The sequence below is a fragment of the Dipodomys merriami genome, unplaced genomic scaffold (assembly GCF_024711535.1).
Source record: "Dipodomys merriami isolate MVZ:Mamm:240054 unplaced genomic scaffold, mDipMer1.0.p SCAF_79, whole genome shotgun sequence".
Lineage (NCBI taxonomy): Eukaryota > Metazoa > Chordata > Mammalia > Rodentia > Heteromyidae > Dipodomys > Dipodomys merriami.
The window spans coordinates 5,989,806-6,017,500 of record NW_027206390.1 but is presented as its reverse complement, the minus strand read 5'-3'; the positions used below and the strand labels follow the sequence as shown (position 1 = coordinate 6,017,500).

Sequence of the window (27,695 nt, the reverse complement as noted above, 5' to 3'; positions counted from 1 at the left end):
TAACTAAGTGACTTTGTGAGGTAGATTTCCTTCATATACTTAAAACAACATACCCCAGCAGACAGAGTGTAAAAGCAGATGAGAACACATGTGTCTTTCATTAGGCTAAAGGATAAAGAGATTCATTAAATATGTAAAACAATTGTATTATTCTGCTGAAATTTCACCTTTTGTGGAAATTACAGTTATTTTCAATAAATGTATATAAACAAGTACTGTTTTTTTTTCTTAAGTTTGCAAAACTACCATAAGCACTTCAGTTCTAATTTTTCTTTTGTTTGGGATGTGAAACTAGGACTTGAACTCAATACCTGATGCATTGCTCATTGGATGTGTTCTACTTTTTAACATATCTGTCTGTATCTGTCTGTTTCTTTAGTGTGTGTGTATGTGTGTGTGTGTGTGTGTGTGTGTGTGTGTGTGTGTGTGTGTGTGTGTATCCCCTATTTTTATTTAATTTATTTTTGTGGCAGTCCTGGGCTTGAATTCAGCACCTAGGCATTGATCCTGAGCTGCACTCTACCACTTGAGTCACAGGTGTACTTTGTTTTTTGTTTTGTTTTGTTTTTTGTTTTTTTTCTGAGTAGTTTATTGGAAATAAGAGTCTCACTGACTTTCCTGCTCCAGCTAGCTTTTTTTTCCCCTCTAATTTGTGTTTTTTATTGTGAAAATACTGTACAGAAGGGTTACAATTACATGAGTAAGGTAATGAGTACATTTCTTATCAAGCATTGTTGCTTCCTCCTTTGTTTCCCCTATCCCTCCCTTCCCCCGCTAAAGTTGTAAACTTTTTTCATAACGTCTTGTACATATTGTTGCAGTGGGTCCACCTGTATCCCTATTTAAACACTTTGTTTTTCCTTTCCCCTCCACAAATTATACCAACATCCAATACAGTGAAAAGAGGGGTTATACATTGGAAGCCAGCTAGCTTTTAATAGCAATCTATGGCTCTCAGTCTCCCGAATCTGTAGCTAGGATTACTGGTGAGAGCCACCAGTTCCTACCTCTACTTACATTGTTTTTATCAGTTGTGGGGCCTAAACTCTGGGCCTGCGCACTGTCCCTCAGCTCTTCAGCTCAAGGCTAGCACTCTACCACTTAAGCCACAGTGCCACTTCTGGCTTTTTCTACTTATGTGGTGCTGAGGAATCCAACCCAGGACCTCATGCACGCAAAGCAAGCACTCTACCACTGAGCCACCTTCCAAGCCTGTCTACTTACATTTTTAATTAGCTCTTTGGGGGCTCTCAAAAATTTAAAAGTATTAAGAGGTCCTGAGACTAGTATGAGGGCTGCAAAATTAAAATTTTCCAAATGTCAGTGCATTTAAAGATGGGTTTCTCTTTTACTTCTTTGAACTGTCAGTGTGCTTGTCACTAATATCCTCTTAATCTCATTTGTTTTTTTCTATTTCTAATCTACTGTAAAATAACTAGTCTTCAAGTTTTCTACAGAAAGACTGAACATTTCTCAGGGAGGGACTTTCTTTATTCCTTGAGTACAGATTTTCTGCAGACTGGGACATTTTCTTTTTTGTTTGTTGTTTTCAGCCGTGTGTTCTAAGAGTTCAAACTAGACAGTTGTATAACACCTTACTAATAAATGACTACTTAGTCTATGTAAAAGCTTGCTTCCTGATTAGAAAATATTTTCTAATGGCTCACACCTGTAAACCTAGCCACTCAGGAAGCTGAGATCCAGGATCTGGGTTTAAAGCCAGCTCACCAGCAAAGTCTGTGAGACTCTGATCCCCAGTTAACTACCCAAAGCCCAAAGTGGAGCTGTAGTCAAGTGATAGAGTATTAGATTTGAGCTGAAACAGCTCAGGGACAACACCCAGGCCCTGAGTTCATGCCCCATGACTTGCACAAAAGAAAAAAGTTTTTTGAATGTAAGTTCTTAATGTTGTTCTGAAATATTGAGATGGCAGTTAACTATGATGGGCTTTTGGAGTTTTCCACTGTGTTAAAATGAAGATCTGTCATTTACTAAAGCCAGGTGACCTTGAAAAGTTCCTTGATACTGAGCTGTTTTCTCATCTATAAGGTAACCCAATCTAATTCCTCACAGGTTGTTAAAATAAGTACTAAAAGAAATACTGTATTCAGGGGCTGGGAAGGTGGTTCAGTGGTAAAGTGCTTGCCTTGAATGCATGAGGCCCTGGGTTCAGTTCCTCAGCATCACATAAGCAGAAAAAGTTGAAGTGGCGCTGTGGCTCAAGTGGTAGAATGCTAGCCTTGAGCTGAAGAGCCAAGGACAGTGTCCAGGCCCAGAGTTCAGGCTCCACAAACAGAAAAATAAATAAAGTATAATAGTCTTAACTAAGAGATACTAATTATTTTCATGATTCCAAAGATATAATAGATAAAAAATCTTCTTTTTAGATGGCTTAACTTAGGAAACACATAAAGCCATTGTGATGTGTTTAGATAGTTGCATTTTTTTCTAACTAGGCCTCAATATGACAATTGTGTTATTTATAAACTTATTTGTGCAATTAACAGCATTCGTTCTGTAATCAGCATCTTGTTTTGCCCACGAATGGGACTCTTGATCTTTAAATATCATTCAGAGGACTTGGAGGCATTTTCTAAACAGTTGGATTTTTGTCTATTATGTTCACCAGAAATGACTCCGAAAACAGACTCCTTCCCAGCTCCTCTCACACTCTGTGCCAGCCCTCCTCAGTGATATTTGTTGAGAATTCAGCAGTGATGTTGGCATTTAATGATATCTCAATGAAGTATGGAAAAAATGGAAGTAGCTAATGGGCGATAAATTTAGGAACCTGGTGGTGTGGCAGTGTTGGTCATCTTTTTCCATCAGCATCCTTGGTCCTTACCATCCCTTTGCCTAAGAATATGTCTTCCTATTTTGGGAGAGCCCTTCATTCTTGCAAAGTTCCTCCAAAGCCCACACTTTATTATTTTATTTATTTATTTATTTATTGTTGTTTTTGGTGCCAGGACCACAGTTTGAACTGAGCTGATGTCTTACCACTCTGAACCAAGATACCAGTCTGTCTTTTTCTTGCTAAGCGGAGATAGATCTAAACAGAATTTTCTGCCTGGCTGGCTTTAAAGGTCCATTCTCCAAGTCTCAGCCTCCTGAGTAGCTGTGATTATAGCCATGAACCACCAGCACCATCCTACATACTTTCAATGCAACTTCTCCTTACCGCAGTGCCAGTCCCCAAACACAGAGCCTCAGCCAAGTCCTCTAAGACAGAGTTCCACCTCTAGCCTAATACTGGGCCACACTCCTGCCTAATATATATTTCATTCAGTGGAAAGCATTTGACAGTGATCTTCCACCATTGTTTACCTTTGTTTATGGTGGTACTGGGGTTTGAGCTCAACTCACTCAAAGTCAGTAGGCAGGCACAGTACCACTGAGCCATGCCTTGGGCCCTCTTTTCCCTTGACTGTTTTCAGGGAGAGTCTGGTTTTTCCTGGATGCATGCCTGAACTAGAGTTACCCATTTCAGTCTTCCTGTCATTGTTAGGATCACAGGCATTTGCCACTGTGTTCAGCTTCTCTGTTGAGATGGAATCTCCTAAAATTTTCTGCCCAGGTTGGGCTGGAACTGAGATCCTCTTAATTTTGGCCTCTCACATTAATGTAAGAGGATGAACAGATACTACTGTACCAGGCTATGGCTGAGAAGGGGATCTCACAAACTGTGCTGTTAAGCCTGACCTCAAATTATAATTCTCCATTCTCACCTCCCAAATAGCTAGGATTACAGACATGAGCCACAACAGTGACCCATTTCCTTTTTGTTCACAACTCTTACCAAAAAAAAAAGTTTATTTAAATAAACTCAAACATAATACATTGTATATTTGTACATTTGTAAATTCAATGTACATATTCAAATATTAATTATATTCTAAGTATATATTAAATATGTTTAGAACAGAGTGAGATAAATCTAAATAAAAAATTCTGCATGCCATTGGATCATTTTGTCAATACTTTGTGATATTGTTATCTCATTATGTTTTCAGATTAATTTCTTGCACCCAGCAGGATTTAGTTGGAATAATTAAATGTTGCTTAAATGAGGTACATAGGTAAGGATGGTATTAATGAGATCACCTTCACAATCCATGTTAAACTTGGATTGCTAAGTCATTTTAATTCTCTCTCTTAAATGCCAACTGAGAGGGACAAATGTGCCATGATACATTCCCCCCTCCCACCAACCAGGGACTTTTGGAGACAATGGCAGGTATAAAGAAGTAATAATTTGCCCTTTGAAGCTATAGACTGGTGATTAATAAATATATAGATTCTAAAGTCTAAAACATTAGGCTGGTCTCAAAGTGGGTGAATGGATAGGATTTAGGTGTGTAAAGAGAAAAAGAATATTTCCTGACAATTTGTTTGTCTGTCTTGATTATAGTTTGCTCTTGACTTATCCTTATGTTTGCATGTTTCTCTACTAAGGTGTTCTGTGTTCCCATCTTCATGATAATTTCAACATTTTCCTTAGCACCCTTCCAACATTTAAGAATCCTTTCTCCCTCTGATTTACACATCACCGTCTCTTACTTGGATCATGGATTATTGACTCAATTTTACTTTCTTGTTTATTCCTAGATTAGTGCTGATAAGTTCTGTACTCAGCCACTAAAGTGATCTCTCTTTGATTTAAATTTGATCTTACCTGTCTCTGTTTTAAAAATCATCAGTAGTTCCTCATCTCTTTGGTAGAAACTTTGAGATATTAAGAGGGTATAAAGGCTCAGTCTTAGCTGGATCCTATTTTGTTGTTTTTTCCTTTGCATATTCTAAACTTCCTGCTATGCTTTCATCCCCCTAATCTTGGCACTCATTTCCTCTGCCTGAAACTCTTCCCATTTTCTTGGATAACCTGGATTCTCCTGGAGTCTTACTGTCCCAACTTGAATTCCATTTTCTTTTTTTCTGGTCCTGGGGCTTGAACTCAGAGCCTGGGCTCTGTCTCTGAGCCTCTTTTTGCTGAAGTCTAATGCTCTACCACTTGTGCCACAGTGCTACCTCCAGCTCTTTCTGTTTGTGTGGTACTGAGGAATCAAACCCAGGGCTTCATGCATGCAAGGTAAACACTCTACTACTAAGCCACATTCCCAGCCCTGAATTCCATTTTCTTTATATAATATCTGCTTCATACTCTCCATTCATTTTTCTGTAATGTGGTGCAAAGAACATTGAAAGTGGAGGCCAAGGTTTAACTTCTTATCTTTGCTAGGAGATCTTGTAAAAATTCTTGACCTCTTCCAGCCTGCATTATCTTTATCACACAAGTGTGATAATACCCACTTTTCTTATAAGCCCATTAAGAACATCCATTGACATACTGTGCACAAAAAAATTCTATAAGCATGTCAGCCAAAGATGTTTGCCATGACAACATTGGTGGTGACAACAAGAATGATCCACCCAAGGAAGCATTTAGCTTCACAGCTTGGGTGACCTTCCTGAACCATCCAGGCCAAACTAGTGCTTCCTATGCCTCTGTCCTGGATTGGCACTCAGCTTAAATTGCTTGTAAGTTTACTGAGTGGAAAGAGATGCTTGAACGCAGATCTGGTAAGAAGCTGGAAGCTAGTCCTAAATTCCTGAAGTGTAGTGATGCTGTCATGCTTCATATGATTCCAGCAAGCCTGTGTATGTGGAGAGCTTCTTTGACTATTCTCCTCTGGATCATCTTGCTGTTTGTAATAGGAGATAGTTGCTGTGTGTGGCATCAAAGCTGTGGACAAGAAGTGTGCTGGAGCTGGCAAGGTCACCAAGTCTGCCAAGAAAGCTCAGAAGGCCGAGTGAATATTATTATCCGTAGCACCTGTAGCTTCAGCTTAACCAGTGGTGGAAGAAAAGTGTCAGAAATGTTTGTCTTAATTGGACATTAACTGAAAGACTGGATAATGATAACAATGCATCAGAAAACCCTCAGAAGGAAAGGAAAAAAAATTGTATAAGCACTCATATTCCATGCTCATTAAATTGTTATGAATACTTCTGCTGCCTTCACTCCTCTTCCTTCTTACCTTTCTTGTGAACCTCAGCAGTTTTGCTGGAATATTTTTCATGTGAGACTTTGTTTTTTTTCAGGAGATGAAGATTTTTCTGAAGGGATAACAGAGCTGTTTTCCCAGCTGTACATCTCCTGCAAACCAGACAAACTTGCCAGGGTAAGTTATTACTTCTTGGTGATTTTGATTCATTTATTTTTGACACTTCAGTGAATTAAAAACTGAGATAGTAACCATTTACCATATGGAAGTAATAGCCTTGGGCAAAGCCTTGCTCTTTGTTGGTGACTTGGGAGCTATATGCATATCCAAGGTCAGAGAGGGGTAGGGAGGTTCTATATCCAGAGAAATATTTAATACAACATATATTCGGTTGCCTGCTCATGCACAGGACAAGGGATGCTTTTTCCTTTTATGCCTATCTTTCCCAGGCTCAGGAGACATTCTATAAACCAGTAAGCACCAGGCACACAATGCTTTCTGGACAGAGGGAGCTGATATAAGTCAGGATGTCCTGTTTGCTCCTAAGTCCTAGGGTAAGGAACGTAACACTTGATCTTGTTGCTTTTGTTATTAGATAATAAATTTTATTATGGAATGTCTCGTGTAGAAGAAAGACATTCCTCAAGGAACAAAGTAGCAGAATTGCACATTCCTGGCCGGCCTGTGCTAGCAAAGTTCTACCTTAAAAGAAGAAAAAAACACATAAAGAAATACATGTTTAAAATCTACTGAATGTAAGAAATAAAGAGTACAGTTTCCTGTGAATATATAATGTCAGGGAGTTTCCTGCAAACAGTAGCCTCTAAACTGGGATGATTTTTTATTCTTCATAGGGAAATAGTAATAACATTTATTATTATAACCACAATTCATTGACATTCAGTACATTTCCAGTATTGTAGAACCATCACCTTTATCTTATCCAAAACATATCCATCACCCTCAACAAAAATTTGGGGCCATTAAACCATTCAGCCCTCAATCCACAGTAGCCCTGAGTTATTTTCTGTATCTGTGAATTTTCTTACTCTTGGTACTTTATTGTTGTAGTCTGAATGTTTGGATTTCCATAATTTTCATATGGTAACACTTGATCTTTTATTCTTATCCCCCAATGCATGCATTCTCCATTAAGCCTTCTCAGAACAATCCTCAGGAACTTATCTTCTGCAGTTCAAGTGCATCTCTTCACTATTCAATCTAGTATTGTTTAAAAATAGTCAAATTTAGGAAAAGTCACAAAAAGAATATAAACTATTTCTGTGATTTTTATGCAAATTCAGTTGGTTAATATTTTCCTTCATTTGCTTAATCACTTATGCTTGCATGTATGTTCTCTTTGTGGACATACATTTGAGATTAAATTGTATATTTCGTAGTTCTCTATTCCTACATATTTTAATCTTGATCTCAGGACAAAAATGTCCCATTATTACATAGCCACAGTATAGTTATCAACTTCAGTAAATTAATCACAATGCCATACTTTTGCTTAATCTTTTGTCTATATTCCAGTTTTGCCAATTGGCTCAATTCTATCCTTATCAATTTTTTTCTCTAAAAACCAATACATGATCATGAATTATATGTAGTTGTGTATACTTGATCTCTTTTAGTCTATAATAATTTATCAGCTTTTCCTTATCTTTATAACATCAATATTTTTGAACAACACAAGCACCTCCTTCCCTTTAGTAACTAGGATGACAGTATCAGTGACTGGCAACTGGCAAATGTAGAGTTCTTGAGGGTAAAATGTGTTTTGTTTTGTTTTTTACAAAGTATGAGGCTCATAGTAAAAAATCTTCAGTGTTGATGACCCCATTGAAACTAGCTTAGTATTCTAAATATACATGCAGATGTTCAGTAAGCAGACATGTTTCTCTATTTTTATTCCAGGTAATTTGCTAGGTGCTAGGGAAGTAATGATGAGAAGGACATAGAAAAATCACAAGAATAGAAGAAATCATGTTAATAAATATTTTTGAGGTCAATAATTGCATATGGTCAATAATTCCCCATGTGGTCCCATGTGGCAATTCTTGGAAGGCAGTTTTCAAATAATTGAAATTTTTGTCATTGAGACATAGGATATAGCAGGGGCATTGGCCTGGTTGCCTGCACACTAAGGATGTAGGGAAAAGTGCACTGGAAGGTGTGGTACTGGGAATAATTTCTTTTTAAATTTTTCTTTACGTTTTTTACCTTTTTTCTCCAGGCTAACAGGTTTCATACCTTGAGCCACAGCTTAATTACTCACTTTCTTTTTTCTTTGTTTCTTTTTGCCGGTCTTGGGGCTTGAACTCTTCTGCCTGGTCACTGTCCCTGAGCTTCTTTTTTTTTTGGGGGGGGGGGGATCCGGTCTTGGGCCTGAACTCTGGGCCTGTGTGCTTTCCTTCAGCTCTTCAGCTCAAGGCTTGCACTCTACCACTTGAGCCACAGCATCACTTGTGGCTTTTTTTCCTACTTATGTGGTGCTGAGGAATTGAACCCAGGGCCTCAAGCATGCAAGGCAAGCGCTTTACCACTGAGACACTTTCCCAGTTCCCTTGTGAGATTCTTATGTCCAATTAACCACTCAAAACCCAGAAGTGATGCTATAGCACAAGTGGTAGAGCACAAGCCTTGAGTACAAGAGGCTCAGGGACAGCACACAGGTCCTGAGTTCAAACCCCACAACTGACAAGAAATACAGAAAGGAAAAGAGTACTACAAGAAGCCAAGATGACGATACAGAGTCTTGAAAGTTGAGAGCCAAGGTTCAAAGCCATCCTAGGCATGAAAATCCATGAGATGTTTTTCACCAATTAAGCAGCAATAGGTAGGAAGCAGTAGAGCTCTACCCTTGAGCAAAACTCCCCAAGTTCAAGCCCAGGAATAGCACAAATGAAAAGAATTCTCATGGACTTTTCTGCCCAAGCTGGATTCAAAACACAAATGCTCAGATTTCAGCCCTCTGAGCAGGTAGGATTATAGGTATCAACCATATTTTTTAAAATCTTGAATTGCCTCTAATATTTTTGCCCTCCTTTTCACTTAATTTTTTATTCCTTTTCTCTTTTTTGTAAGTTCATGTCATCTAGCTTATTATTTAGGCCTGGCCATTCTTTCTGCAGTTTTTGTTTTGAGTTTTATTGGTTGTTTTGGAGCTTGTTATAGTACTTGAACTCAAGGGCTGGTCATTGTTCCTAATTTTTTCTCAAGGGTAGTAGGCTTCCCACCTCAAGACACAGTTCAAATTTTGGCTCTTTACGCATTTGTCTTTCTTTCTGCATTTATTTTAGGTGCTGATCCTCTGGCTTGAACTTAGGACTTGGGCTTTTTTGCAGAGTTTTTGCCAAGTTTTTGTTGTTGTTGTTTTTGTTTTGTTTTGTTTTGTTTTGTTTTTTCTTTATTGCTAGTCCTAGGGCTTGAATATAGGGCCTTAACTTTTGCTAGTCATAAAATCAGGGCAGAGCCACTGTGTCTGAGGTTTTTCCCTTTCTTTCTCAAGACTAGCAGTCTCCATGGCTTGAGCCACAGATAAAGTTCTGGCTCTATTTATTTATTTATTCATTCATTCATTCATTTTTGGTGCTAGGGCTTAAACTCATGACATGGCCACTCTCCTGCTTGAAGTCAGAGCAGAGCCACTATGAATGAAGCATTTTTTGTATTGTTTTTCTCAAGACTAGCAGACTGTGACAGCTTGAGCCACAGCTTCATTGATGGCTTTGTTTATATAATGTTCTCCACCCTCCCCCCCCGTTCCCCCCCCCACACACACAGGCAAAAGCTGTAAAGTTCATTTTTCGACATAATATCTTGTACATCTCATTGTTGCAATAGGTCCACCTGTATCCCTATTTAAAAAATTTGTTTTTCCCCTTCCCCTTCCCCTTCACAAATTATACCAACATCAAATACAGTGAAAACGGGGGAGTTATTTATTTTTTGGTTCTGGTCCTAGGGCTGGAACACAGGGAGTGGTGACTGTTCCTAGACCTGAAATCAGGGCAAGATCACTGTGCAGGAGTCTCTCCCCTGTCCTGAGCAAGGCTGACAGGCTCTGAACCTTGAGATGCATCTCAACATCTGGCTGTGTAAAACAAATTTGGTAATTCATAGCTGGGGGAGCTGGGAAGGTGGCTCAGTGGTAAAATGCTTACTTTGAGCTGAAGAGCTAAGGGACAGCATCCAGAGCTAGAGCGGGCCCCATCACCCACAAAAAAGAAAAAATAAAAAGAAAGCTGGGTGCCAGTGGCTTACGCCTGTAATCCAAGCTACTCAGGAGGCTGAGATCTGAGGATTGCAGTTCAAAGCCAGCCTGGGAAGGAAAGTCCGTGAGACAATTATCTCCAATAAACCACCAAAAAACCAGAAGTGGTACTGTGGCTCAAGAGGTAGAGCACTAGACTTGAGTTGAAGAGCTGAGGGACAGTGTGTAGGCCGAGTTCAAGCCCCATGACCAACCAAAAAAATAGATTCTCATGGGAAGACAGGGACATTACCCAGGCTCTAAAATCAGAGGATAGTGGTTCAAAGGCAGCCTGGGCAGGAAAGTTGTTGAGACTCTCATCTCCAATTAATCACCAAGTGTTTGGAAGTAGTATAGTTCTAGTCTTGTGCAAAACAGCACAAGTTCAGGCACCAGTACTGGCACACATGCCCAGGCTGACTATGAACTACAATCCTAAGATTTCAGCTTCTACAGTAGCTAGGATTATAGGCATGAGCTACTACTTAAAAATATTTCATTGACTTTTCTCTTTTTTTGCCATCTTCTCATTATTTTGTTCATTTCTCATGTGTGTGTGTGTGTGTGTGTGTCCTGGTGTTGGTTCTAGAGCTTGAACTCTGGAGCCTAGCCACAGTCTCTGAATTTGTTTTTCTTTTATTTTTGATGCTGTTCCTAGGGCTTGAATTCTGGGCCTAGTCCCTGTCCCTGAGTCATTCTTTTGTTGTTGGTGGTGATGGTCCTAGGGCTTGAACATAGGGCCTGATCACTTCCTGGGTTTGAAAGCAGGGCAGGGCCACTGTGTATGAGGGTTTTTGTTGTTTGTTTTCCCTAAAAGGAAGCAGTCTCTGTGGCTTGAGCCACACAGATCAACTTCTCGCTTCTTTTACTTTTTGGCAGTTCATGGCAGATAAAATTCTCATAGAAGTTAAGAAGTTGAGGGTACTATATCAGCACCTGAAATCTGAGGATTGAGGTTGAAAGCCCAGGCAGGTAAGTCCGTAAGATATATCTCCATTTAATCCCCTAAAGAGAAAAAGTGGTAGAGTGCTACCTTTAAGAAACGTATTTCTATTTCAAGCTCTGGCTTCAAGACCCAGGACTGATACACATTCACAAATCCCTAATGGTCTTTTCTGCCTAGTTTGCCTTGGAACCGAGATCTTCAAGTTCTGTCTTTTGTGTAGCTTGAGCTCCAGGTGTAAGCCACCAATTCTCTGCTCATTTTAAGATTTGGAATTGGCGCTTTGTGCTCTTCTTCCATTCTGATTTTATTTATGTATTTGTATTTAATTAATTAATTATTAGTTGTCCTACCCTATGTATCTGGGCCTGGTCACTTATTTTGCTTTTTTGCTGAAGGCTGTTGCTTTACCACTTGAGCCACAGCTCTACTTCTGGTTTTTGCTGGTTAGTTGGAGATCAGAGCTTCATGGAATTTCCTGCCCAGGTGGGCTTTTAACCACCATCCTGAGATTTCATGCTTCTAACTGGGATTACATGTCAGCCACCAAAAAATGCCTGACTCACTCAATTTTAATATTCTTAATAGGGTCTTATACTTTTTTAATTCACATTATAATGATGATGTCGATGATGATGATGATGATGATGATGATGATGATGATGATGATGATGATGATGATGATGATGATGTGCAGGTCATGGGCTTGAAATCAGGGCATGTGTGCTGTGCTGTCCATGATCTTCAGCTCAAGGTCTGGAATTTTGTCTATTTCTTTTTGCTTCTTTCTTGGTGGTTAATTTGAGAGAATTGTCTCATGGAAAAGCTTGGCACTACTCAAGAGGTTGAAATCTGAGGATTGTGGTTTCAAGCCAGTCCTGGCAAGAAGTCCAAAACACTCTTTCCTTTTTCTTCTAAGTTTTTGTTTTAATGAGAAAGATGGGGTGCAGTGGAGTTGCAGTTTCATTAGCAGGTAAAAAGGATGTTTGTTTTTGAGCAATGGCCTCCCAAAGTACACTGCCTCCTGGCTAGGGATGGTGAACTGATGGTTATAATGCCTTCTGTCTTCCTTCTGTGACCTATTGCCCTGGTAACCGATTGTTTACAAAGATGTGATCCTGACTCCTGAGCAACAGGAAAAGGCACAATATCATTCCTGGGTTGGGATGAAAACCAAGTGGATCCCGCCATTTGGTGTGCTGCCTTGCTCTGGGGGGCAGGATGATAGTGCACCCTTCTATGAAGAAAGAAAATAACTTGAACAATTCTGTCCTCTTTGTTCATTTCTGACAGATGAGGGCTGTGAGACACATTCATGGAATCATCTAGGGGACTTGTCCAGGATCTCCATTGTGTCTGGGAAGGAAGGGCCCCAAGTTTTGCTGTAGAGAGATGCATCCTGCAGTGCCATGGCCCTGGTTTGCTCCAGTGCCAGTGATTACCCAGATCAGGAAATGTCACCTGTTGCAGGTAAAATAGCTCTCAGGACATTTGTCCTGATGACCATGGAAGCCCATGCCTAGGCCAGTGTAAGCAATGGTGACACAGTGGTGCTCGTGTGGCTGGGAGTATGGAAGTAGCACAGGTGTGGATGAGAGGTGTGGGTAGCACACATGGTAGATGCCTTCTGCTCTGCCCACCACATGACTAAAGGTAATGCTGGATTCTGTCTGAAATTAACTAGGGTCTGGGGCACTGCACATTTTCTGAGATGCCAAAGCTCCCATGGGGACACAGGTTGAGGTAGACTAGGTGAAAGGGAGTGAAGGAAACCTGCAGAAAATAAGGAAGTTTTGATTCTTTTTAAAAGTTCCTTTAATGGTTAAATTTTAATCAAAATGGGAAATAAATGGAAAAAGTGATTCTAGATCTCAATTTCCTGAATAGCTAACATTCCAGGTGTGACACTATTACCCATCTCACTCTTTTTTATCTATTGAGTTTATTAGGTTCTAGACACTGTAGCAAGTAGAAAAGAAAAACTTTGTTTTGAAGTTCTATGCTTTAGTGTGTGGGGGTGGGGGAGGGTGGAGAATGTATAAATATGTTTGAAAATATGATGGAAAAATAGATTGAGAGATGTGCTAGGGAGGAGTGTTGGCAATTTACAGTGAGGTATGATTTCAGAAAAGCGTCATGTGGTAAAGTGACTTAGGAGATCAAGGCAACTCACCCAGGCCCCAGAATCAGGTAGGGTCATGAGCTCAAAGTTGAGGGTGTCTGGCCTGTCTTAGAGTCAGTAAACCAGTGTGGCTACATCACAATCAGTGTGTGGAGTAGAGGATATGCTTGCTGTAGGACAGGCAGTGGGCAGCTTGTGCAGAGCAATGAGTTACAAGTGTGGTCTCCACCCAGAAGCAGTGATCTCATCCAGGAACTTTAGCAGGTCCAGCCCAGACCTGTTTAGTCAGGGGCTAGGGTCCAGTGTTGCCTGCTTCAAAGAAGCCCTCTAGATGTATTTGAGAACCACTAGACAAGATAAGTTCCCTTAGACTATGGTAGAGACTTTGGATTTTATTCTGAAACAGAAGCTCTTGAAGGTTGGGAGTGAGAGAGTACAGGATTTAATTTAAGAAATATACAAAGTGGGTGCCAGTGGCTCATACCTCTATTCCTAGATACTCATGAGGTTGAGGTCTGAGAATCCTGGTACAAAGCTATTCTGGACAAGAATGTCTGAGACACTTAACTTGAAGTGGAGATATGGCTCAAGGGGCAAAGTGTTGGTTTTGAGAAAACAAGCTCAACAAATTCAAAGCCCTGGCTCTAAGTTCAAGCCCAAGTACCAGCACAAAACACACAGGCCAGGCAATGGTGGCTCACACCTGTAATCCTACTGACTCTGGTGGGTGTGGTCTGAGGATGGTAGTTTGAAACTAGCCCTGGCAGGAAAATCCATGAGATCTAATCTCCAAATACCCACTGGAAACAGCTAGAAGTGGGGCTATGGCTCAAATAGTAGAGCACCAGCCTTGAGTAAAAGCTCAGCCACATTATGCAGGGCCTTGAGTTCAAGCCCCAGTACTGACACTGACACAAACATAAGCACATATACACACACACAAACACCAACACAAGCAGTGATGGTCACTCATGGGAAGGAAGCACAGGAGCCCAGTGGTTCCCCTCTCAATTCTCAGGGCCCTCTTGTCCTCTGGAGACACCCCAGTTTTTCTTCTAGCATAATAATTATTATTACAAAATATTAGAATTATAAATATAATTACTATATTAATGCTATAAGTGCAATGATATAAAACATTTTTATAAAATGTATTAATATGTTACATATTATATTCTATAACATACATACATTATATATTATATAATATCTAGTAAATATACAAATAAATATAAATGTTATATATAATAGATAAAATATACATGCTACAATAGTAAATGAAATATAATGATATAAGTATAAAAATATTATAAATATACTTATTATTATACTAATTATTCTTCAGGAATCACAATGTGGCTTAGTGGTAGCGTGTTTGCCTGGCATACATGAAGACCTGGGTTTGGTTCCTCAGTAAACAGCAAAAGCAGGATGTGGCGCTGTGTCTTAAGTAATAGAATGCTAACCTTGAGCAGAGACAAGCTCAGAGACAGTGCCCAAGCCCTGGGTGCAAACCCTAGGACTGTCAAAAAAAGAACAATATAGTAATTCTTCTACCTGCTGGAGCCCTGTAAAACCAGACACACTCAATCAACTGGGACCTTGAATTTGAGTTCCACAAACATCAAAGATGATTTTTTTTCTAGTCAGTCCTGGGGCTTGAAGTCAAGGCCTAGGCACTGTCCTGGAGCTCTTCTGCTCAAGTCTCATGTTCTACCACTGTAAGCCACAGCACCACTCCAGTTTTCTGGTGGTTAGCTTAAGATTAATGTCATGGACTTTCCTGCCCCGGCTAGTTTTGAACTGAGATCCTCAGATCTCAGCCTCCTGAGTAGCTTCAATTACAGGGGTGAGCCACTGGCTCCAGCTCACAAACACAGTCTTAGCTTCCAGGTCAGTGCCCTGGGCCCCTCCAGGCTAGCTGGTCCTCTTCTTCCCCAGCTTATTGGTGCTGGCAGCAGGTGAACAGGGCAGCGGAAGAGAAGGTGGTTCCTAGTTAACTGGGGGATCCTTTCTGTGTACTGCATGTCCTGCATTAAAAACCCAAACCCCCAGAGACACAAGTTCATTCCTTCAAGGTGGACAATCACCCAGTTCAGAAATTTAGGGGCACCCCTTAAAATCAACCTCTACTCTGATCAGGAGCCCGAAGTGACTGTACCCCTTTTTCCCAGGTTTAAGTTTTTCATTCTCGTTTTCACTATTAGAGTGTGTGTGTGTGTGTGTGTGTGTGTGTGTGTGTGCGTGTGTCTGTGTGTGTCTGTGTGTCTGTGTGTCTGTGTGTCTGTGTCTGTGTCTATGTGTGTTTTAGTTAGGTAGTTGTACAGAGATGCGGCCATGCAGCAGAGCAGTTCCTGGGTGCAGTGTTTTTTGAACCATGTCTCCCATTTCACAATTCTCACCACCCCTGACCTCAGTTTTCTTAATCTTTAGATTATGTAGTGAATGTTTGGAATTCAGAACAAGCAATTCGGGGCTGGGAAGGTGGCTCATTGGAAGACTGCTTGCCTCACTCACATGAGGCCCTGGGTTCAATTCCTCAGCACCATATAAGCAGAAAAAAGCCAGGAGTGGTGCTTTGGCTTAAGTGGGAGGGCACTAGCCTTGAGCTGAGGAGCTGAGGGACAGCACCCAGGCCCAGAGTTCAAGGCCCATGACCAAAACAAAACAAAACAAAAAAATCAAAACCAAAGACCAAGCAATTCATGTCTACAGTGCATCTTGATCTGTGTCATCCCTTCAATATCTTCCCCCTGCGTCCCCAACCATTCCCTTATTTTTGCGGGTCCTGTCAAATCCTTAGGAGCCAAAGTGGAACCAGCCGGGTGTCCTACATAGGGATTCATAACAGAGGAGAGAGGAGGAAAAAAAGCAGTATGATGCACATGAAAGTTTGCCTTTATAATTTCACAGTGCATTGCTATTTCCTACTCAGATATAATAGTGTAAGCGTATAATGATACCCCAATGTTATCAACAAAAGGTTTCTGTCCAGGGTGATATCACAGAAGGTAGCACTGACATTCATTTGAAAAGTATATCCACTAAAATATTCAAATGGAAGGGAGTCTTCTTACCATAGATATATAAATGAGCTCAAAAAACAAAACACTTAACAAAATGTCTATTGATGTCAATTAAAATGTTAGTGCAATTTTATTTAGTGTGAACTGTGTTTATGAATGTTTAGATTGCAAATGGGAGTATTTTATTTCTGCCCACTTTCTCAGATCTCAGGAGGTTCATAAATAAAACAAATTTCTTTCTCCATTATTTTGTGATTACCACTTTCAAATGGCTCCCTGCCCATAGATTCTAATATTTGTGTCACAATGATTGGTAAAGACTTGAGCCTCTCCATTGATTATAATGACTCCCATTACATTCTGAAAGAGATAGTATATTAACTTCATCTTCAGACAGAGAGGTAAATTGATGCCAGCATGCTCAACGATTTTATGAAAGTTCATGCCATCGGTATCCACCATCTTTGGCAATGATGCATCAAATATTTATTTATTTATTGATTGATTGATTTTATGGTCCAGTCGTGGTGCCTGAACTCTGTGCCTGGGCGCTATCCCTCAGCTCTTCAGCTCAAGGCTAGCACTCTACCACTTGAGCCACAACTCCACTTCCGGTTTTTTGCTTTTTGCTTATGTGGTGCTGAGGAATCAAACCCAGGGCCTCAATCATGCAAGGCAAGTGCTCTAACACTGAGCCACCTTCCCAGCCCTGCATCAACTATTTAATGAAGGAAAACTGGGAGCCAAGCTCTGTTTCAATGTCTAGGAATGGCCTGGAATTAAAATGTATAAAAACTTCATTTTCATAGAGCTGATGTTCTAGATGAGGATACTAACTGACAAAGAAACAGTTAAAAAATCCAAACAGGCTTGGAAGGTGGCTCAGTGGTAGAGTGCTTGAGACCCTGGGTTCGATTCCTCAGCATCACATCAGGAGAAAAAGTGGGAAGTGGCACTGTGGCTCAAGTGGTAGAGTGCTAGCCTTGAGCTGAAGAGCTGAGGGAGAGTGCTCAGGCCCATATTTCGTGCCCCATGACCCCCCACAATCCAAACAGTGGCAAACACTATGAAACAAAAGAAAATGGAGAAATGGAGTTATTTAAGTTCTGCCTCAACCACAACCTTGGGTGCAGCTACCTTAAGATGATCAAAAGAGGCTTCCGGGAGGAAGTGGCGCTGTAGCTCAAGTGGTAGAGCGCTCGCCTTGAGTTGAAGAGCTGAGGGACAATGCCCAGGCCCAGAGTTCAAGCCCCACGACCGACAAAAAAAAAACTATATAAAAGAGGCTTCCTGGAAATGGTGACTAATGAATTAAGGTGTGAGTTCCGCAAAGGAGTCATGAAGGAAAGAGTTGGGGAAAGATGATTTTGGGCAGAGGGGAACACTTGGAGCAAAGGTTGTGAGGTGGGAGACTTGGTGTTTTTGAGGAACATCAAGGTTGCGTGTCACTGGAATGAAATGAGTGAAGAGGGATGGTGGCAGATGCATATGACCCAGAGAAGAGTCTGGTCACATAGGGTCATATAAGCAAGGGCAATCAATGTGGGTTTCTTCTAGAACTTTCCACTGTGGATAATAGCAGGAGGTATCACTATGTGATATGTGCTTTTCAAGGTTCACCATGGTGGCAATGTGGAGAATAAATGAAGAGTGAAAGCCAGGAGCCCTGTGTGGCCATTGTTTAGTACAGGTCAGTGTAGATTAGAATGTCAACAATGGAGTAAAAGTAGTAGATGAAGTAGTGTTTGTTGTTTATTGTTTTTCTTTTTCTTTTTGCTGGTACTGGGGCTTGAATTCAAAGCCTAGCAATCTCACTTAGTTTTTCACTCTAGTAATGCTGAACATGTGAGTGACAGCTGGACTCTTGGCCATTTTGGTGGTTAAGTGGAGATAAGAGTTTCACTGACTATGCTGTAGGGGTTGGCTTTGAACTGTGACCTTAAGATCTCAGCCTTCCAAGTATCTAAGGTTACACGTGTGAGCCACTAGTGCCCAGCTTGTGGAAATGGTTTTGTAAAATGAGACATTAGAACTTGCTCCAAAGATGATGTAGGCTTTTGGCTGAAGCAAATAATAAGATAGATGGTAGAACTATTACAATGAGAAGATGGTAGGAAGAGAAATATTCTAGCAAGCAGGGAAAGGAATCTCAAATTCTGTTTTAGGCAAATAATTTTGCTTCACCATTGAGAGATAGCCTGGCTAACTGGAGCTGTCTAGTAGACAGGCCTTTAATTCCCCAAGCCTGGGAAAGAGCATTTTGAGTTAGAAATTGCATTTGGTGATTACCAGGGGGAAGGGATCATTTAAAGCCTGGAAAGTGTGGAATATCACCAAAGGAGGAAAAAGAGGCAAGCATACTGCCCAAACTTTGTTCTTAGTCTCCACATTAATCACTAGGTGTGGTCAAATACTACAGTCACTGAAACTAGCTACAACTATTGTATTATTTTTTTTGGTGTGTGCCATTCCTGAGGCTTGAACCCAGGGCCTAGGTACTGTGCCTACATGGAAGATTCCTGACTTCCATGATCAGACTTACTGTTTTCCTTCTGACTTTCCTGCCTCAGTCATCTTTCCATGGCTTACAGCCAAGGAGCTTGTCTTGGATGTAAGTGTAAGCCAGTTATCAACAAACCACAGGGTATGTTCAGAAGCAGCCATCTAGGATCTGCTGACTTTGCCCTGGGTCTGCACGCTCCATCCCTGGTCCATAGCAAAGGAACCACAAATGCATAAGTTGATGAACCAATGCTAAAGTGGATGGTTGTGGCTGGGCATGGTTTGGATGTACTGATGAAGCCACTCTAAGGTGGCTTAGGCATCACTGTTGGACCAGGTTTGTTAGATTTTAGAATACATGTTTCAATACATGTTCTAGTCAAGACTGCATACCTTTGTCTCTCCCAATCATCTCACATCCCAAGCAGGGCACACCCCCAAGTTCTCATCTCATTACCCAGTTAAGACTACTTTGCCCATTTTCTGTGCATAGATTCATTTTTCTGAGTAATTCCTTCTTTATTTTATTTATAACACTTAGTACTAAACCACTGGCATTTAATGATTCAGTCTCTCATTATTCTCTGAGAATGTCTTTTATTCTATGGATCTATGAAATCCTTTGGGGCAAAATCTGTGACTTAAAACCATGGCCCCACCCTACACCATAGGACATTGAACATTAATAAGCCCTGAAGCAAGGCCTGTTGTTTTAGAGGTCATCTTTTTAGGAAATCCTTTTCCCAACTCTAATTAAATTAGGGTTTTTAAAATTTAAGTTTGAAACACATTTCACCCTCTAGGTAACTATTTTGATTGCATTGGTCTGTTACAGGCTATAAGTCCCTCTCTGCTCCTGGTGATATACAAGGTTTCTACTTAACATGTGAAAAATGGAATGCATAAAAAGATCAGTGAAGGCTGGGAATGTGGCTTAGTGGTAGAGTGCTTTCCTAGCATGCATGAAGTGTGACATAAACAGAAAAAGCCAGAAGTAGTGATGGGTTTAAGTTGCAGAATTCTACCTTTGAGCAAAAAAGCTTAGTGGCAGTTCCCAGGCTGAGTTCAAGCCCCACAACTGGCAAAAAATATCAGTGGAGGGCTGGGATGTAGCTCAGTGGCAAAGCGCTTGCTTAGCAAGTGCAACGTCCTGGGTTCGATCCCCAGTACCAAAAAAAAAAGAAAAGACAAAAAAAAAAACACAGTTAAAAAAAAAAAAAAAACCCAAACAAAAAATATCAGTGGAGATGGGCTGTGAATGCAGTGGCCTCATGAACAATTATCTGTGTGGTTGTGGTTTTCACAGTGCAAATTACAGCACACCAGGTCATTCTTTCCAATCTGCATCCCTTCTTCTTGGGAACAAACTCTTCCCTGCAACATGGGTCTTCCATGGACAGGAGGCCTCATGAAGGCTGATTTATCCTTACCGAGTATAATTGAATCCTTTGGTTTGCACATCTTAGCTCCACAGAAAGCACCGTTCCCAAATGTTAGGGAGAATAAGCAAGTTGGCAGTAGCTAAGCTGGGCTAGGCAGATGGGGTAATGTGAATTTACACATATATACTTTGCCTAGTCCATAGATTTCAGAGAAAGCATGAAAACTCAAAAACATTTGGAATTTAAGGGGCTTTGAAGAGGCTTAATTCCTTAATGAAAATTAGCATCATTGTTTCTTAGCTATGAATGACTTCAGGAAAAAAAAACTAAAAATGATATTATTTGAAACTGGGTACTAATGGCTCATACCTCTAATCCTAGTGACACAGGAAGCTGAGATCTGAGGAGTGTGGTTCAAAGCCAGCCTAGATAGGAAAATCCATGAGACTCTTATCTCTGGTTAACTATCAAAAAGCCAGAATTGAAGTTGTTGTTCAAATGATAGGCCATCATATTTGAGAAAAAAAAGAACTAAGCCAATGATACCCCATCCTGACCCTGAGTTCAAAACCCACCAGGAAGGAGAGAGAGAGAGAGAAAGAGAGAGAAAGAAAAAAAGAAGAGGGCAGAGAGAGAGAGAAAGATAGAGAGAGTGAGGCAGTGATGGGGGAAGTAATAATAATAGAAATGTAATGACAACAAATCTAAAGAATGTGGCAAAGCCTTTAATAAGTTCTTGAAAAACAAGGGATAGGAGCTCTGCACAAGTAATGGCTGAGGAAGCTTTATTGAAGTAGGATGCCTAAACTGGGCACCTAAGACTCATACCTGAAATCCTAGCTACTTAGGAGGTTTATGGTACAAATCCAGCCTGGGCAGGAAAGTCTGTGAGATTTTTACCTCCTTTTTTTCTTTCCAGTCCTGGGGCTTGAACTCTGGGCCTGGGCAATGTCCCTGAGCATTTTTTGCTCAAGGTTAGCACCCTACCACTTGAACCACAGCACCACTTCCAGCTTTTTCTGTTTATGTGGTACTGAGGAATCAAACCTGGGCCTTCATAAGCATTAAATTCTGGAAGTAGAACTGTGGCTCAAGTGGTAGAGCACAAAAGCTCAGGGATAGCACCCAAGAAAGAGATGGAGCACTAGGACTGGCAACAAAAAGAAAATATGAACTATTTACTTTGTGCCACATCAAGTATTTTGGACTATTTAAAGTATCAAAAGATAGTTCTACTTAAGAAATCATGGCTTAAATGTCTGGGGTGTGTGTGTGTGTGTGTGTGTGTGTGTGTGTGTGTGTGTGTGTGTGTGTGTGTGTGTGTGTGTGTGTCTGTGTGTGTGTTTGTGGTACAGAGAGAGGAGAAAGCATGGAAAGCCAAGAGAGTTCTAAATCTAAGACTTCAGAGGCCATCTTTCAGAGAAAGCCTGCAGAACTGGGAGTAAACTAGATCCAATGCTGTGCTTTGGTCAACTAGTTGTAAGAAAGCCCCAACTGGCCACTGGTGTGGATTGCAGGAAAGAGGATAAGGCAGTAAGAATAGAATTAAAGGGGTCTGAGCCACTCACACAAATTCCAGGTATCATTTCCTGGTTATATGTAGGCCCAACCTTTGATCTTCAGTAAAACCAGGAATTCACAAAAGTGAAAACTTGTAAGAAATAACTGAAATAAATAAATGATTAGAGGTGTTCAGCAGCAAATTTTGGCAAGCAGAACACATGTGAACAGAGCAAAATGGAAATGATCAACTCTGACAAGTGGTGGGGGGGAGCACAGAGAGACTCATGCACAGAGCTAGGCTCTGAGTTCAAGGCCCACGACACAAAAAGGAAGGAGTAATGATCAAAACTTTTCCAATTTTGATTTCTAGCATGAGCCTATATATTCAAGCATTTAGCAGCCCAATAGACTTCAAGTAGAACAAACTGTGATCACTTAACACATTGTAATTAAACCATCAAAGATAGAGAACCTCCAAAATCACACAATTCATCACACACAAGACTTCTTCAATGAGATTATGAACAATTCCACGTAAGAAACCAAGGATGTCAACGCACAACAAGTGCAGCAAATTTACAATGCTAAAAGCTAGACTACACAGAGAAATGAATGAGGTCTTATCTCCAGTAAGCAGCAAAATGCCGAGCTGGAGGTTTGCTTCAAGTGACAGAGTACTATGGAAACCCAGAAAGCCAAACAAAGCTAGGTATTCGTTGGTGGCTCATTCCTGCTATTCTAGATAGTCAGAAGCCTGAGATCTGAGGATCACAATTCAAAGCCACCTTGGGCAGGGAAATCTATGAGACTCTTCTTGCCTATTAACCACAAAAACAAAGAATAAAAGCCAAAGTAGAGCTGTGGCTTTACCTTGGGTAAAAGTCTCAGGGACTGGAACTAGGCCATGATTTCAAGCCTAGAACTAGCACCTAAAGAAAGAAAGAGAAAAGGAGAGAAAGAAAACAAAAACAAAACAGAAAGCCAAACAAGAGCACAGATCTATAACTTCAAGCCCCAGCATGCATGTGTAGGTACACACACACACACACACACACACACACACCCCAAGATTGAAATACAAGCAGTAATGAGGTTATGTTGAGTAAATCTTTGATGTCCTGAAATCATGAATATAAATGACAACTAGATACCAATTGATATAGATATAGATAGATAAACTCTATAGATTATCTATCTGCTAAAGATAACAGATCTATCTATATCTGTAACAGATTATCTGTAGAAATTTTATCTCTCTCTCTCTCTCTCTATCTATCTATCTATCTATCTATCTATCTATCTATCTATCTATCTATCTATCTATCTATCTATCTATCTGGCTATCTGTCTACATAGAGAGTGCGAGACAGAGAGAAAACAATCTTGGGGATTGAACTCAGGCCCTGGACACTGTCCCTGAGCATCTCTAACTCACAGCTAGCATGCTACCACTTGAGCCACAGCTCCAATTCTGGCTTTTTCTTTTTAGGTGGTACTGAAAAACTGAACACAAGGCTTCATGCCTGCTAGGCAAGCACTCTAACACTAAGCCCCATTCCTAGCCCCTAGTTAAAGGTTTTTAAACAGAAGTACTAGAGTTCAAACTGAGAGCCTCTAGCTACTAACTAGATCCCTCTTCCTCTGCAGGGGATCTTGTACTTGAGCTGACTCCCCTAGCCCCTACCCTTCATCACTTTGGATTACAAAGCAATTGATGAGGACCTAATAGGAAATGTTGATGTTTTCTTTTACCTCATCGATGGTATTGACTACTGGTAACTCCTACCAGAAGTGGATTTTGACCATGAGTTGCTCCTATTTTCACCACCAAGTTAAGTGAAAGAGAATGGAGAGATGCCCTGTGACCCATTGATCCTAGTGCAGGGAATCCTGAATAAAAGGAAAGAATTGTGCATACAAATGTGGTAAATTCACAAAAGGAAGAGAAAAGCATCCTGTACCTGGCTTTACCTCCTGATTCCCCCTTCACCTCCATGGTTGAATCTTACTTGGCCATATTTGCAACAATGTATCCTTCTTAGCAGTACTTCCTGTGCCTCAGCCACAGGTTTCAAGTTGCTTTTATTTTCAGGGTTTGTTTTGTGACTTCATCTTTTTGTATGGCCTTTTAATTTATTTTTTGTATTTTTTTGTCCATCATGGGGCCTGAATTCTGGGCCTGGGCACTGTCTCTGAACTCTTCAGTTCAAGACTAGCTAGCACTCTACCACTTGAGCCACAGTGCCATTTCTGGTTTTTTTCTGCTTATGCGGTAGAGAGTAGCCTTGAGGAAGTAAGCCCAGATACAGCACCTAGGACTTGGTTTCAAGCCCCAAGACTGGGACGCACACACACACACACACACATACACACACACACACAAACACACACACACACACACACACACACACACACACACAAGCTACCTACCTTTATGTACGAAAGATACTTAGGTTCTGTGCTCTCTTAAAATGTTTCTAATCATGTACAGTTGTGTAAGTATCTCTCATTTTAAATGATCATTCTTCCCTTCTGTTTAAAAATGAAATTATGAGAGCCTGGTATCCATGGCTCACACTTGTAATCCTAGCTATTCAGGAGGCTGAGATCTGAGAATCACAGGTCATTGCCAGCCCAGGCACAAAAGCCCGTGAGCCTCTTATCTCCAATAAACCACCAGAAAACCAGAAGTGTGCTGTAGCTCAAGTGGTAGAGCACTCGCCTGGACTGAAGAGCACAGGGACAGCACCCAGGCCCAGAGTTTAAGCCCCATGACCAAAAAAAATAAAAAGAAAAATTATCAGAAAAAATATTTTTGTAAAGCAGATATTTTCTAAGGCCAAAAAACCTTCAGAATTTCTGGTCCATAAAATGTTATGTGCATGGTCTTTCTGTAACTCTCCAATGTATATTCCTATATTTTTAGGGGAAGTTTATATATAGCTTTTACTGTACTACTCAGAAGAGATTTATGCTCAAATATCTAGCACCCTTGAATATGCAGTCCCATGACTTTGCAGGAAAAGAATGGAAAGAGATGGAAACCCACGACAGGAATGAAAGGGAGTAAGGCAGTTTGCACTTCTTACTCACTGTGCTCTCAACAGCAGGGGAGAAGGTGGAGAGGACATCAAATGGCACAGATACTGGTAAGGAGTTTTCATTCGCTTTGGCAGTGGTTTCTCCTACAAAAGGGAGATGTATAAGCACAAAAGAAAGGTTCATTGACATTTTTGCTTTATTATTATGTGATTTATTTTTTAAAAAATTGAGCCATTTTTGCCTACAAACACAAAATACTTTAGGATGAAGGCTAATAAGATAAGCAGTCTTAAATTTTCATTTCATTTCAAATATAAAAGTATTGATCTAGTCAGGTGCTGGTGGCTCACGCTTGTAATCCAAGCTGCTCAGGAGACTGAGATCTGATGATCTAGATTCAAAGCCAGCCCAGGCAGGAAACTCCATGAGACTCTTATCTCCAATAATCGACCAGAAAACTGGAAGTGGTGCTGTGGATCAAGTGGTAGAGCACTCGCCTTAAGCTGAAGAGCTGAGGGACAGTGTCGAGGTCCAGAGTACAAGCCCCATTACTAGAAAGATAGATAGATAGATAGATAGATAGATAGATAGATAGATAGATAGATAGATAGATAGATAGATAGATAGATAGATAGATAGATAGATAGATAGATAGATAGATAGATAGATAGATCTAGCTGGGCACTGATGGCTTAAGCCTGTAATCGTAGTTAATCAAAAGGCTGACATTGGAGATTTGCAGTTCGAAAGCCAGACCAGGCAGAAAAGTCCATGAGACTCCTGTCTCGGATAAACTACTCAGAAAAAGCTGGAAGTGGTGCAGTGGCTTAAGTGGAAGAACTCTAGCCTTGAGTACAAAAAGGGTCAGGGATGGTGCCAGGTCCTGAGTTCAAGCCACAGAACTAGCAAAATAAAAAGTATGTATCTACACAAGAGTAGAGTAAAAAGTTTCAGTGACATGACCTTCTAAACAAGAGGAAACTATAGTCAGAAACAGATCAATTGCTGGCAAGGGCTGTGAACAGACACAAAGGTGTGGCTACAAACTGGCATGAAGGAACACCCTCAGGTAAGCCTCATACATACAGAAACTATTCTTTTTTTGCGGGGGGGTCCGGTCGTGGGGCCTGAACACTGGGCCTATGCACTGTCCCTCAGATCTTCAGCCCAAGGCTAGCGCTCTAACACTTGAGCCACAGCACCACTTCTGGCTTTTTTCTTTTTGCTTATGTGGTGCTGAGGAATTGAACCCAGGCCCTCATGCATGCAAGGCAAGCGCTCTACCACTGAGACACCTTCCCAGCCCAGGAACTATTCTTTATTTGTGTATTACAATATACTGTGATTATGTAGTATAAATATAGCTATGATTCTATAGTATAAACATAAATATTATTTCTCAATACAGTGTCATATTGCAAAAGAAACAGTATACAAATTGTAGCTCAACTTTGTCCTAGAAGACTATCCTGATTCTTAGTAAGGGAATCAATATACATTACAAAAATGAATATGTTTCAAAAATAATTGTTCTGTTTTGCCTTTAGACATCTCTTGCTAGATCAACAAGTACATCAAGTAATTTAACTATGTTATATCAAATACTGTATTATGGAGAGAACTTTTGCTTTCCAGTAAAGTAAATAAGCTTGTATTACACTTGCTTTCCTACACAGCAACTGGAAAACCAGACAAAATAGAAGAAAGAACTATTTTCAGACTGGAGAAAAGACAGAACAAGACTTTGGTCCAGGAGAAAAGAAAAACAAAGTGAACCCTACAGTTGTGCTTTCTGCCTAGAGAAAAGTTCCAAACCACAACACACAGAGGAGAACCTAAAGCCAACAGAACTCTCACAGGCAAAATAAGTCAGGGATAATGTCTGGAGTCAGGGAAGGCTGAAGCAGCTACCACATGAAAGTCAGAAAACTTCAGAAGATGCAGCTATGTAAGTAAAATGTTCCAAGAATCTACAGATGTGCCCATGTGACTTTATCTGAATAATACCCTGTTCAAGCACTAGGTAATTCCACAAAGCTGGAAGAGGAACTACCTGAGTAGTAAGTGACACAATCCCCAAAGCTCAAGCTAGGCTGAAACATCAGGTTTCTAGGCAACCAAAGTGAACAGACTTCATTGAACACCTGAGGGCTAAGAGTGAATTCAGAAAAATTAGGGCTCAGCAGTAAAGATAAACTAGTCTTTAAGAATGAAGGTTACATTAGACTCACTATAAATAAGCCAAACAGAAAGAGGGAGGGGTGACATTGTCCAAAAAGAAATGTACTCTTTACCCGACTTATGAAACTGTAACCCGTATCTTTATAGTAACAATTAAAAAAATTTAAGTATGAATCTGAACTATGTATATCATGACTAACTGCCAATTAATGGAAAGTAGAACTGGGCCATTGGTGGCTCATGACTGTGTTCCTAGCTACTCAGGGGACGGAGATCTAAAAATCACAATGGAAGGAAAGCCAGGGCAGAAAAGTTTGTGAGGCTCTTATCACCATTTATTTATCCAGCAAAAATCAGAGGTATGGGTCAATTGCCAGCTTTGGGAGAAAGGGGGCAAGGTAGACTTTTAAGCCCTGAGTTCAAGCCCCAGTTCCAGAACACACACAATGAGAGAGAGAGAGAGAGAGAGAGAGAGAGAGAGAGAGAGAAGAGAGAGAGAGAGAGAGAGAGAGAGAGAGAGAGAGAGAGAGAGAGAGAGAGAGAGAGAGAGAGAGAGAGAGAGAGAGAGAGAGAGAAATAGAGAGAGAGAGAGAGATTGAGGAATAAACCGAAGGAAAAAAAGTAAAAGAAAAAAGAAATAACTTCATACAGTACATTTAAAACAACAACAAAACCCTCTTGTTCTCATACCTTGGAGTTCATTTCAATCTTATTCATAGCTATTTAACTAT

The 27,695-nt window shown here is 40.5% G+C and overlaps 1 protein-coding gene across 1 annotated transcript in view; it reads left to right on the top strand.

Annotated features, from left to right (window-relative positions):
- Positions 1 to 27,034, top strand: part of LOC138818904 (protein FAM114A2-like) — a 47,399-nt gene extending 20,365 nt beyond the window's left edge. The window contains exons 7-9 of the mRNA XM_070010023.1: positions 6,103 to 6,182; positions 24,762 to 24,890; positions 26,460 to 27,034. Coding sequence (XP_069866124.1) covers positions 6,103 to 6,182; positions 24,762 to 24,890; positions 26,460 to 26,483 — 233 coding nt within the window. The 3' untranslated portion in view covers positions 26,484 to 27,034. The remainder of the gene's footprint in view (positions 1 to 6,102; positions 6,183 to 24,761; positions 24,891 to 26,459) is intronic.
- Positions 27,035 to 27,695: the final 661 nt, after the last annotated feature.